Below are 13748 nucleotides of genomic sequence, written 5' to 3' on the forward strand. Positions count from 1 at the left end.
TCCTATAAGCAGGGGGGCAAGCCACCCTGAACCCCCCATGTGGGTGGGGGGGCTGCACCCCCAACACTGACACACTCACATTCTTACCTACCTACCCTAACCCACTCCCTAAAACTCCCCAACACACTCACAAATGCACAAACCCTCCCCAAAACCCTTAGAAAACATAACACTTACCTAACGCGCCATCAGTACCGCAGGGGTCGACATTTCCAGGTTCAATATTCTGCTGTTTTTTTGTAACTGCAGATTCGACAATTTGGTCTCAAGATACTGAAATTCAACATTTCAGTATTTCGAGATTCCAAAGTGAACCTATATATATATATATATATATATATATATATATATATATATATATATAGTGTACATGTGTGTGTGTGTGTATGTAGTGTGTATATGTGGGTCTACTTTCATTGAAAGCTCATTTCACTGAATTTGAGTTCACCCTGACCAAATCGCTGAAAGCTCTTAATTACCGAAAACTCATGTCACAGAATCTCATTTCATTGAAGTGAAGTACTGGCACTGTGTAGAGTACTGTAAGGCCAGAAAAAAGGTATATGCCCTTTTCCCCACTGTAGTGCGATCCTGGCGTTATTATATATAGTTGGGGGGGGCATGCCCCCCCCCCCCCCACTTAGTTTGGGTATATATTGTCTTCTGGAAAGAGTTAGTCATTGGTGTTGCAAGTATGCATGTCTATGGTTTAAAATGTATTGTTTTGAATCTTTTGGTCAAATATAATATAAAACCAAACTAGGTTGAGGGCTACGCTCCCCCCATACCACCCAGTGTGGGGGGCTGTGCGCACACACGCACACACACACACACACACACACACACACACACACACACACACACACACACACAGAGTTGTCTTCATATCTCTGTACTCACTTTCTCATACTCCGATTCACAGGGAGATTTAACAGTGGCTGTAAGGACTTAATATGTGTGTTTGGTGGTAGAAGGATGCTGGTTTATGACAGAAGGTCCAAAGCCTAGTGGCTGCCAAATACATACATATGCACAAGTATGAAAAGAGAGAAAAAGGGTGACAGAGAGAGACACCATTTTGTTCCTGTGCTAACCAGTACATTAAGCAAAAAGTTAGTAATTACGTAGCCATACTGAAAATATAAATCACTTCGACTACCAGAAGAAGAAGATGATGGCTACTGTTATCTTCAGCAATTCTGGAAAGTAAAAAAATTACTCTTAACCTGAAGCTTAAAAAAAATCTACTCACAAGCTGTTAAACTTCCATCTTCTTTTAGATGACACCTTACAGCTCATCCAGTGCCCTTACAGCTCATCCAGTGCCCTTACAGCTCATCTAGTGCCCTTACAGCTTATCCAGTGCCCTTTGATTTCTTCGGAGCCAAGCCCCAGTGTATTTTACAGACTTCCAATGATACATTCAGAGCTCCTTACAGTAAGCCAAACCAAAAATTGGCAACAGTGAATGAAGGTATCAGTTACAAAAGTGTGCTTTATAGTTGTTACACTTCTAACATAACAGCAAAGATGGGGGATAGTGGTAATTGTTTATAGGATGGCATGTTATTGGCATTTCTCAGTTTTGTCACATTAGAAGTAGGAAATTTAGAAGAATAGATACTGCGGATTCCATGGTAAAATATAAAATTTCAGTTTTAATATGTCACAGATAGTGTTTCTTTCATATGTACTCATTGCTGTGTGTAATGATGGCAGTAACACCCTTATTTACTGCCTTTTCACAACCCTGTTGTAGACGTACACTGTTTTTAGTTCAGGATTCAGTGTTGAAAGGAAGAATGTCACACTATAGCAGCAGTTGCTGGCAGTATACATTCACCAGGAGTCTATATGTATCACCATTACTGACACATTATCTGTGGGACACAATGCTGGTGTGTTTGTTTTTGCTGTCTATGTACCTTTTGTCTGATGTATTTCTGCTTGCTTTCCTTTTGCAGTAAATTTCCCAAGACAGCAGTGGAGTGGGCCAAAATCCTTGAGTTACAGAAGCGTTTCCACAATGCAGAAGTACAGAAATGGAAACAGATCCTGAAGGCATCCGTGGGACTACTAGATGAGGTGAGTACCTTTCCTTTGTGAACAGGGTCAGTGACGTAGGTAAGGCCATGGGACTACTGGATGAGGTTGAGTACCATACCTTTCCGTTATGAACAGGGTCAGTGACGTAGGTAAGGCCGTGGGACCACTGGATGAGGGGAGTACCTTTCCGTTGTGAACAGGGTCAGTGACTTAGGTAAGGCCACGGGACTTGTACTCTCACAGCATTGTTATTGTAAAAATGGGGAGCTGATGGTCAATTCTGCTGGTTCTGTCGGAGCTGTATCTGTGTTTGTGCTTAAATGTAAAATCCAGAAAGTAGGGCTCATACATTTTGTATGAATCAAGTTAAGAAGCTGCCAGTATTTTCTGTGTTAGGGTTCTGTTCTGTTTTGTTTGAGAATCTGGAGAGCTGTTTGAAAGTGAAGATTCCAGATATTACATTTTAGCAGTTCCAGATATTACAGTTAAATCTGGTACTTGGCACAGAGGATTAAGGCTGTGATCTGGTAATGAGCTAATGCCTATGGTACATTTTTTATTCCCCTCAGCCTTCATTTCCTTACTGTGTGAGCTTGAATAAGTCACATAATCTTACAGTGCTTTGGGTCAGTTGAGAATATGGGCTAAGTAACATAATTGTCTCCTAATCACTTATAGTAGGAAATGTTATTAGAATGGGAAGATTTTGGTTTCACTGAATTAATGAAATGAACATATTGGTCTATGCCTTGAAATAAATTACTGTATTAAATTACAGTTCTTTTACAGACAACATTTCTTGGAGGTTGCCTTTCCATTTCAAATATTATCTGATAATATCACTGTAGTAATGGTGATTACATCATTGTAGAAGTATATTGACTTTAGGGAGGTGGGGCATTTTCACATCCTCCTAAGCTACTCAACTAATAAATTAACCTCAGCCTGCTTGAATCTGTGCTGGCCTGTGCATGTATGTGTACAGGTATGAAAAGTTATCCGTGTTTTGTTTATTACTCCCATTGTGCACGTCAGTACATTATATATTAAACACTACTTGTCAGTGTTTGAGAATTTGCTCTGATTTGTGCTAGTTCCAAAACCCCAGTTATGACAATTGAAAGCTGGAATGAAACTGGAAAGAAAAAAATAGTTTAATTCATTAAAAACTGCTATCAAAGTATAGGCAGAGAGAAAGAAATACTGGGATCCTAAGTGAAAGACCAGCACTGGTAGAGGCTTTATTAGAATCTAGAACAGAAACTGCTGTTAAAAAAGGGATAATTAGTAGGACCTATAAAATGTTGCATGTTAACTATAGGAATCTGTCAGAGGAGGTTAGAAAGGATAGGGAAGAGAAATTGGTAAGCAATTCACTAAGAACCAATGGGGTTATATGTATGGCTACCAAGTATGCAACAAAGTCTAGATGATTTACGATCTTTGCTTGGAAGTGTTTGCACAGGTATTTGTATACCCCAAGCAGACTCCAAAGAATTTTTCCTAAGGTGGATTGCAAATGTTGGAGGTGTGATGGGGAAGAAGGAGGTAATTGGGAACATATTTTGGTAGTGTAATAAGTTGGCAAACTTAAAAAATTCCCTGCAGACTACTCATAACAGAAATGTTGGGTGAACAAATTGGAATAACTAAGGAAATAATTTTTTGAGCTATGATACAGAATTAGAATTGCGTAGACATAGTAAGGCGTTGCTGAATTTAATTCTGGTGGCTGGCAAAAAAAAAGACAATTACTGGAGAATGGAAATCAAAGTCTAAGCCAACTGTACTAGAAGTTGTGAAATGTATTAAGATAGAGAAAACAACAGGAAGTGGGATCTTTAGAAAAGGGTAGGAGCAAATTTCATAGAAAAAATGGGAATTGTGGGAACAATAAATGCAGAATAATGTTTTGTAGGAGGATGAGGTTTAAGGGGAAAGTGGGAATTGTAATGTTTGACAATGATTGGATAGATTAGAAGTGATGTTTAGCGTTTCCAGTTGAAAATATGTCAGTATGGTCTGTTTTCATTTATATAAATGTATGATTGCTTATGTCGTACATGATAATTTAATGAAGTAGTTTCTTATTTAAAAAAAAAAATTGAAATAAGCCTCAAATATGGCTTTTTACCGTTGCTTAAAATATTTTATCAGATTTGTTGGGGTGCTGAGATGTCTGATGAGCAAGTGCATTTTGTTTGTGTTGATAGAGAAGCAGTAAGTGCATTAGAGATACAAAAGAAGTGCGCAAGGTTAGACATCACAGTGTATTTAGATAAAAGCTTTATGCACTTTTATAGATAGATATGTATTGACATGGTGAAATACTGAGTTAGGCACAAGATGGGATCCCGATAGTCACTGTGCGTAGCAGTAGCTGCCTGTTAGGTACTGAAAACAGACAGAGCTAGATTGAAAGGGAAGCTTTAGCTGTTGTTTGAGCATGTCAGCATTTTTATATATATGTCTCAGGAAATGCCTTCACATTAATCACTGATCACTTACATTCACTTCAACATAAGACTTCAGTCATATGAACTGAGAGTATTGTAGAAACTGGAAAAAAAAATTTAATTGTTGACAGAAAAAGGATGTAGAAATGGTAGGCTAAATTAAAACAGTGCTTTGTGTATTTAAAAAAAGCAAGCCTTTATTTCTTACACTGAAATTGGTGCTTCAGCTTTAGAGTCTTCTTCAACTGATTCAGATAAAAACAGACACATTATATAGCAAGATGTCACTCTTGTCATTAATATTTTCAATGGAAGTAACTTGAAACTATGCAGAAACTTAAAAAAAATAGCCCTGTGATGATTACAGGACCTGAATTGACATGGTACTGTGATAACAGCAGACCTGCATTCACATGGTTTGCTAAACCTGAGTAGTACTCACCTCACCATGACAGAAAATGAGTGCAGCAGGAAAAAGAAAAGACAAATCCCACATTAACAGTGATGTAATACAGATTGCAGTAAATGTATTACTGATTCATGTCATGTCAGTTAAAGATCACAGAATATTTCAGCTGACCTGAAGACGTTAATATTGATGTTTGCTGTCCTGTTCTAAGTAGTTTGGCATATTTCTGAAGTGCTGCTACGGCATGAAAGAAATGCAGACACATTCAGGTCCTGTTAGGTAGCACAGGAAATCGGAAAGTACACCTGCAGACTCTGATGCTGCTGTCTGCTGCTATCAGACATTGCTCTAAACAACATTAGAAAAAGGCTTACATTTGCCACCCAGCATCTGCATGGGCTTTCTTCCTTGTTTTATTAAAAAGGGAGGCTAGCAGTTGTCTACCAGTCCCATCCTTTCAGTTTTCTGCTATTGTGAATCTCATAAGGCAACATTACATTGTTTGATTTTCACTATTAGGGGCTCTTTTAGAAGCTTTTCTTTAGCTAAAGCACTGTGATCATTCCAGTATCCTCAGCACTACATAGTGGAACAGAAACTCTCTACCCATTTCTTTCCATTTTGTTTTAGTCTTATTTTCTGCTTTTTGTTTATTTGTTTTCATTATGTATCTGGTAACAAGTGTAAAAGTAATCTGTCATCTTTCCTAAATTGGTTACCCTTTTCTTTGCTAGGCATTTTATAGTCTGTCTGTACTGCATTATTCTTTATTAACAGGTGTCTTTCTTCTATGTTTCTTTGTACTGTATTTCATAGTACATTAAGTCTGCTTGTTAGAATTTTGAGGCTGTATATCTTTGTCTGAAGGACTACCTCTTGTAGTGCAAAATCATCAGTTTTTAGTAAGTGTGTGTCATTGAATGATTGAAAAAGAATGCATGTTGTTGGTTCACAGTCTGTTCAGACGTAATGAATGTCTCACTGAGAGAATGTCATGTTCATCCTTTTTTTGTGGTGCACGTACCTATTACATTTGAAACATATCTATGACAGCCCAGGGCTCTGCAGTTAGTCTTCTGGTTTCTTCTTAGGCAGTCATCACTAGTCACCAGTTAGTTTCCTTTATTGTTATTGTTTTTAAGCTGCAGGCAAATTACAGGAGCTGCCAAAGTACCTTGACACTCCATATCAGAGGAAGAAAGACCACATTTCTTAAATAAACAAAACAATACTATGTGTGAAACCAGTGCTTAAGAGGTATATTTAAGTATGGAATTACTGTGGGGATCTGTAATTGTGACTGGGGTAGAAGCAATTTCAAATGAGCAAGGTTCATTTTGGATAAATTTGCTTCAAACACACAAGTACAGGAGGACAGTATGGAAACCCCTGGGATTTTAAATGAACAGCATGTTTGCATCCCAAGCTTAATTTAAATGGCTTTATCGCTACTGTTATGTTGATTTTCGACATCATTATATAGTGACTGGTTGCTCAAAATTGGTTAATCACGTCTACTTTCAGATTTGAGATCATTTGTCATTCCCCTCCTGAGAATAACATGATGTTGTGTCTGAAGAAGTGCCGACATTACATCTCTTTGTCGTGCTCCATTTAAGGCATCACAAATGCACCTTCTGTTGACTGTAGTTTTAAAGGGTTTAACATCTGACATATTTGTCCACCTCCCTATCATAAGCAGAAGGTACCCCTTCTTTGCCCTCCTAGAATACTTCTGTCAACTTTGTGTCCTATTTCCACTCCTAGAAGAAGAAGATACGGACTTGTGTAGAACACCCAACCCATTGTGATGCATTTTTAGACTGTAATGTGGTCTGTAGCATCTCTTCATGTAATCTTTCTTGACAGGGACAAGAAGATAAGACATAGTAGATTTACATAGTCCATAAATGTTAAACTTTTTTTGCTAAACATTGGATGAGAACTAGATTTGAACTTGGCACTGGTATACAGCAGAGCCTGTTTACCTGAGGACCTAACAACTTGATGTTAATATTTGTAGCCAAGGCAGATTTTTTTTAAGAGCTTTTTAAAAAATGTTTTTTCTGTCCCTTCTGCCTGATGGGGTCATCTAACTGTTATCTTGAGCATGTCTATTCATTCTCCACCACTGGGATGATTGTGTTGTGGCATGGTGATTATCCAGCCATCCATTTTCTATCCCAAACACTGACCCCCGTGGTTGATATGCATGTTCACAGATGCATACATGTATGGACTTGCTGCACCTTGCTCAGTGAGCTCGGGCATTCTTGCACACACCATATGAAAGATACAACTTGAATACAGCTTTAAAGAGTCAGTTGCACTTACCTGACCCAGGCTCTGCATGCTATGCACTTCTGTCACTAGTAGGTACCACCATTACCATGGGCTAAGCCAGGATGAGCAAGCCAGATTCAGTCTCTCCCATATTTCCTTGCTGTCCTCTCTATTGCCAGGGTAGCTGAGTGACCAGTGACAGTCTGGATGCCAGTCAGGGTTTAGTCCTTCTGCACAGTGGAGTCCTTCTGCACATCATTGTTTTCAGTGCTTTTTGCATGCACAGTACAATCGAGGCATATAGTACATCAGTGCCCTGTCTCTACAGTATTTGCTTTGGGTATAGAGATCATTCCAGCCTCCTGGCCTCACAATTTTTGTGCTGTGAGCAGTAGTGAGATGTGGCACAGGAGGCTGAGGAGGAGTAAGAGAGAAAGACAGAGCACCTGTTCTGGCTCAGTGATTTTTTTGTTTGTTTGTCTCCATGAAGTATCTATATCTGTATATATCTGTATATACATATCTATCTATATATATATATATATATATATATATATATATATATATATGGGATCCAGACACATCATAAAACATTGAAAACATATACATGAAAGCGCTTAACATCGAAAAGCACTTCCGTGTATGTGTGCTTGTTTTGTAGATCGGACTACAGTGCGTGTAAGGGAAAATTCCCTTTTCCCCACTGTAGTGCAATCTCGGAGTGAGAATATTAAAGTAGGGGAGGTGTGGGGGATGCAGGGGGACAAAGCCCCCCCTGCAGAAACATAGATTTTGTTTTTGAACTACACATACACAAAAGCACTTTTCGATGTTAAGTGCTTTCGTGTATGTGTGTTCGATGGTTTGTGATTCGGACATATATTAGTCGAGCATGTGTCCTAGACCCATGTATGTGTATATATATGTATGTATATGTGTATATATATATATATATATATATATATATATATGTATAGGTTCCCTTCAGAATCTCGAATGCCTGAAAACCCGAATGTCATATGATCGCGTTTTCAGAAGCTCGAAATTCTGAATGGAGATACGCATACAGTATAGAAAGGGAGATTTCCCTTTTCTTCGCTGTAGTGTGATCTTGGAGTTGGTATATTTAAGTAGTGGGGGTTTGGAGGGGTGCAGGGGGCCCGCTGTGGAAATATTTTATTTATTTATATATATTTTTTGTTGTTTGATTTATTTCAGGGTTTTGAGTTTCTGAAAACACGATCATATGGTCTCGACCATATGACATTTGGGTTTTCAGACATTCGAGATTCTGAAGTGAATCTATATATATATATATATATATATATATATATATATATAGCCATATATTGATTTGTATCACTTCACTGAAAGACCGTTTCACTGACAGTCATTTCATTGAGACCAAATCACCTAAAGTTCATTTCAACTAGAACTCATTTAATCTAAAACTCATTTCGCTGACAAGTAGTACTCTAAGGCAAGTCAAAGGTATATGTCCTTTTCCCCACTGTAATGCGATCCTGGTGTTAGTATATATAGTTGGGTGGGGGCACAGCCCCCCCACATCGGGGGGGATGTACCTACCTAGCTGGGTTTTTTCAAATAATTTAAAACAAAACCAGACAACAGAAAACCAAATTAAGTGGGGGGCTGCACCCCCCCACACACACACACCCCTCCTAACTGTATATACTAACACCAGGATCGCACTGCAGTGGGGAAAAGGACATACACCTCTGACTTGCCTTAGAGTACTACTCGTCAGTGAAATGAGTTTTAGGTGAAATGAACTTTCAGTGAAATGAACTTTAGGTAATTTGGTGTGATTGAAATGGTCTTTCAGTGAAGTGATACAAATCCATATATATATATATATATATATATATATATATATATGTGTATATATATATATATATATATATATATATATATATGTGTGTGTGTATATATATATATATATATATATATATATATATATATATACACACATTGTGTGTGTATATATATATATATATATATATATATATATATACACATGTGTGTGTGTGTGTGTATATATATATATATATTTATGTATATATATATATATATATTTATATATATATACTTAGAATTTGATAGCATATCTGATAGCATAGAAGATTATGATCTACTCTCTGATCATAACCAAGTTGTTACATGTTAAGAAATGGGTGCAAAGAAACTAATTTCTAGTGCAGGATGTAGTGAAACTCAGGGCATGAGTCTTGCCATTTCGAGAACACAAAACTACGTGGTTTAGTTCAGAGAATCCCACTCAGAATTCTTTGTAGTGCACTGATCTTTAACTGCTATGTGTACTACCAGTACAAATGAAAGAGGACAACAAAACACTACTAAAAAACAAAAAAAACGGAAGATGCAGGATACACAAAACACTTTATTAACTACAGGATTAGCGCTTTCGTCTGTGTAACTTAATAGGGAAAAAAATGAAAAGTTGTAAGAGTGCTAATTATTTTACAGTTCTGAAAGCTGTAAAACACTTATTGCTGTCACACAGTTATTTGTAGTACAGGGATCCTTAACTGTGTAATACACGATACAGGAGGAAAGAGTAAAAAAAATATTGTGTTTTAAGTTTTATTGAATACATTTCTGCAATTTTTTGATGTTAGGACCCATTTAAATAAAGGAAAATAAAGTCCCTGACAGATAAACATTAACCAGGGAGCACAGAATAATAGTGAAAGGGAAACAGGTGCACGGTTGCAGCTGTTGGAAATATTTGAGAGATCTCTTTGTTCCATCTGCTGTTTCTGAAGAGATTTCTAGGCTAAAATAGACATTGCGTAAGCAGAACTAGTCTAGATATTCTATAAAGGGCATTCCTACTGTCTCCATGGAAGTTGATTATCAGATATTTAACAGAGTAATGTTTGAAATGGAGCCTGACTTAGGCACAGAAAAATTGCATTTCTCATATTCCCCAGATATATATTGTGAATGCAGTAGTTTTGAATTCTTGTTGTACTTAAATATTTGCTGTTGATGATTTAGCATTATCAGAGGGTGACTAGCTTTAGTTCCATTGCTTTTATGGGACTTTTGAATGCAGTAATATGCAGTTATCTAAGGAGAAAACATTGTTTTGTAATTTTACAAAGTCTGTCCTTAACAGGACCTCTGTGCTGTTAATGTGACCCACCCTCCATACATTGTAACATAGAAGCCATTAAATGAGCTTGTGTTTCCACATCTGTCATCTTCAAGGTTTTAAAGTTATTGTCCGGTATTATGTTGGGCCCAAAGATCAGTGATTCAGACTCACTCTGCTGACATAGATAAGATTGATTCATTGGCAATAAAAGTAGGCTTGCCACCCTCCGTTTTTTTTTCCGAACTATCAGGAAATCAAACTGATTCTCCGGTAGTCCGGAAAACACTGTACAAACTCCGGTATTCTGTTTCAAAAAGGAAACGGACTATCGGAGTTTGTAAATCGGCTGATTTACTATGCTTTTCTTACAGAAAAGCATAGCAAATCAGCCAAAAGCAGGTGGCGGGAACGAAAAAAGAGGGCGTTCCCGTTGAGTGATGCTGTTGTGACATCACAAAACAGGCGGTATGTTGGCGGGAGAGGGGGTGGGGCAGGCGGGGTTACTGGTGACGCGAGGGGCGTGGCGTGGCTCCGGTTTTAGCCGTGAACGAAGGTGGCAACCCTAAATAAAAGACAGAAATTGCTCTTGCTGACACATCTGAGTTGCATATTTCTTTTGTTGAAATGATTTGTTTGTTCAGCATTATGTCAGTTGGAGCATTACATTTACATTTTCTTATGGTCAGTTGCTGTAGTGATGTAACACCTGGCAGTTAATTCCCTCGGTAAAATAGGCTGAGTTAGAGAATTCTAATTCTGACATGAAAGTAATCAGTATTTTTGCAAGGCTGAATCAGCACATATTTTTCTACCTTTTTTTATCTAGATAGTTTAGTCCATGATGGAGAGAAACAAGTTTGACTAAAAGGGCAGCTGTAGCCTGAGAAATGTATTGACAATGTAACAACTCACTTCTGTTGCTGTTCTGGTTAACCCTAAAACAGCTTCCATTGTGTATGAGTTGGAAAGCAGAGGTAAGACAAAGGAAGGTTTGCATGTTTCTTTTGAGTCTTTTTTCTTATTCTTCAGGGAAATATAAGTGTAAAAATTGTGTTTTTTTTTAAGAAGAGATGCAGACCAGATTTCTTCTTATGAAGGAAACCATGCCATATGGCAGGGTCCAAAAATTGTTAGAAGTAAATCCAGACAGAAGACAAGAAATCCTAGACTGATGTTTTCTCAGTGTGTGATTAGTGAATTATGTCCAGATGACTTGATTTGGAAGAGGAATTTTTATTTTTGCCCCCCCCCCCCCCCAATCTAACAACCCTCACAGTGTGTATGGGAAGTAGTTGGTAAAATGTCATATTTCCAAGACATGTAGAGCAAAATTTACTTTCATCATAATTACCAGTGTAAATTGTAGATTTTTAAGGAAATGAGTTTTAGAGAGGGTGTAGTCTGTTTTAGGATGAGTGGAATAGTACTTGGGTGCCTTTTAATCCCAAATAGGGGCATTGTGTCTTGAAAACCCATTATAGATCTTTACTGTCCAAGCAAGCCCTTAAAAGTCAGGAAGTTGAGGCTGGTGATACTTCATGCATGCAGGTCTTCTCCTTTTTCATGTGAGCAGGATTGCATCTGTAGAACTAAAATACATGTATTGACATTAGCCCATCATTCATCCCCACTGAAAATTACTAAGGCTTCATGTATAGAAACAACACTTTTCAATTTGTAGTTGTGCCACTTCATCTAGAGACAACACCCAGCACTTCCATACTACTAAGGGTAAATAAAGGGGTAACCCACAATGTTATGTTGTCCCATCTCACCTTCATTCTTGATGGTTGGGTTCGGAACCAAGCATTGGTTCCGACTCTGCCTAATACTAAAGCTCCAGAGCTCCCACTGGCTCAAGGCTACACCCTGTCCCATGATGCCTGGTGAGAGTTCCCCAGATCTTGTTTGCCACTTTGCTGGATCGAGATTGCGTTTCACTGGCTCAGGCTAAGTTTCTTCTAATTTTTGACTTTTGGTCTATTCTTTCTCATTTCTTAGCATTGTTAACTGTTTTAATACATTCCTTATTCTATTAGAGCATTTTTTGGGTGTGTGTGACTTAGTAGTTAGACTCTGTTACCGCTGTTTGTGGTTTCTCTTGTTGTGTGGGCCGCCGTCTCCCTTGTAGGCCTCTTTTTTGCTATCCCACAGTTTTTTGCTCTTACTGCTAAAATGTCTAAAGATTCTAGTGAGAAAGTTAAAGAAGCCAAACAATGTGGCTTCAGAAAGTGTGACTTGTGCACACAGAAGATGTCTCTGACTGACTGGTACACTAGCTGTGTTTACTGTTTAGGTGCCATTCATCTGCAGGACTCCTGCTCTGTCTGCCTCTGTCTGCCATGGATTTAGTTCCAGGGTCCTGCAGGAATGCAAGAACAAACTCATTGTGGCGAGTCTACTTAAAGGTCCCTTTGATGTGGTGGTAGAAGGGAATCGGACATCAAAATCCTCTCAGTCTCCCTCTTTTGAAAAGTGTACCAAAATGTCTTCTTCCTTGGCTCCAGTGTCCAAGCCGGCTAAGATGTCTAAGCATGCATCTTCAGATCCGAAGGCTATCAGACCCGAAAAGACCACAGCACCATTTTTATCAGAGTGGACTTGGAGCCACAAAAGGAGCCGGTCCCTGACTTTGGAACTGGTTTATTCAGTGCCCCAGTCACCCCTGTTGCAATCGGTCTCTGGTAGCCATAAATCATCCAGTATGTCCTCTCAATCATCCAGCAGCCTCTCAGATGATGATGTGGAGTGGGTGGTCAGGAGGTTGCTCCATACACCAGCCTTAGCCAGAATTCTCATGGGCCCAGCCCAGATGGAAGTGGAGTCGACTACTGTGCCTGTCTTATCTTCTGTTCCACCTCCGACTCGGACGAGCTTGGAGCCGGAGTCCCTGAAAGTCCGTGCGGTGGAACTGTCGGGTCCGAAAGCCACCACCAGTATATCGGCCCCAACATCTGCTCCGACCTCGTCGATGCTGTCTTCCATCAAAGGGTCTGGGAGCCAACACTCCCTCATCGGGTCCGGGGAGGATAGTCGGGTCGGGCCCTTGTCGGATCCGATTCTTCCTCTCGTGGCCTCGGCGCAGGTGAATTTGGCACCCACATCAGCCTTGGAGCCATCCTTCTTGGCACGGGAGGGATCTCCGGGTTCCTTGCAGCTGGAGGCTCTCTCGGGCTGGTGCCTTCGAGGTGATGAGTAGTGTGCTGTTGCCCCAGACTGCTCCACCCTTGGCTCCAGCTACTCTTCCCCCTAAGGGACCGGTGTCATCCTCAGTATCATCCCTCCAGCCCAAACATAGAGAACCAATGCCTCAGGAGGCCCTAATGGGCAACCCCCCTTTCTACTGAAACCTCCCCAGAGTACCCCTCAGAGGAGAACTTGTAAGAGTAAGCATTTGGACTCCCCTGAGATT

At 39.3% G+C, this 13748-nt stretch overlaps 1 protein-coding gene across 1 annotated transcript in view; it reads left to right on the forward strand.

Annotated features, from left to right (window-relative positions):
* Positions 1-13748, forward strand: part of GRAMD1A (GRAM domain containing 1A) — a 1293980-nt gene that overhangs the window by 1221872 nt on the left and 58360 nt on the right. Inside the window, exon 18 of the mRNA XM_044079359.1 lies at positions 1965-2085. Coding sequence (XP_043935294.1) covers positions 1965-2085 — 121 coding nt within the window. The remainder of the gene's footprint in view (positions 1-1964; positions 2086-13748) is intronic.

This window comes from Protopterus annectens, chromosome 8.part0 (assembly GCF_019279795.1).
Source record: "Protopterus annectens isolate FY-2018-M chromosome 8.part0, PAN1.0, whole genome shotgun sequence".
Classification (NCBI taxonomy): Eukaryota; Metazoa; Chordata; order Ceratodontiformes; family Protopteridae; genus Protopterus; species Protopterus annectens.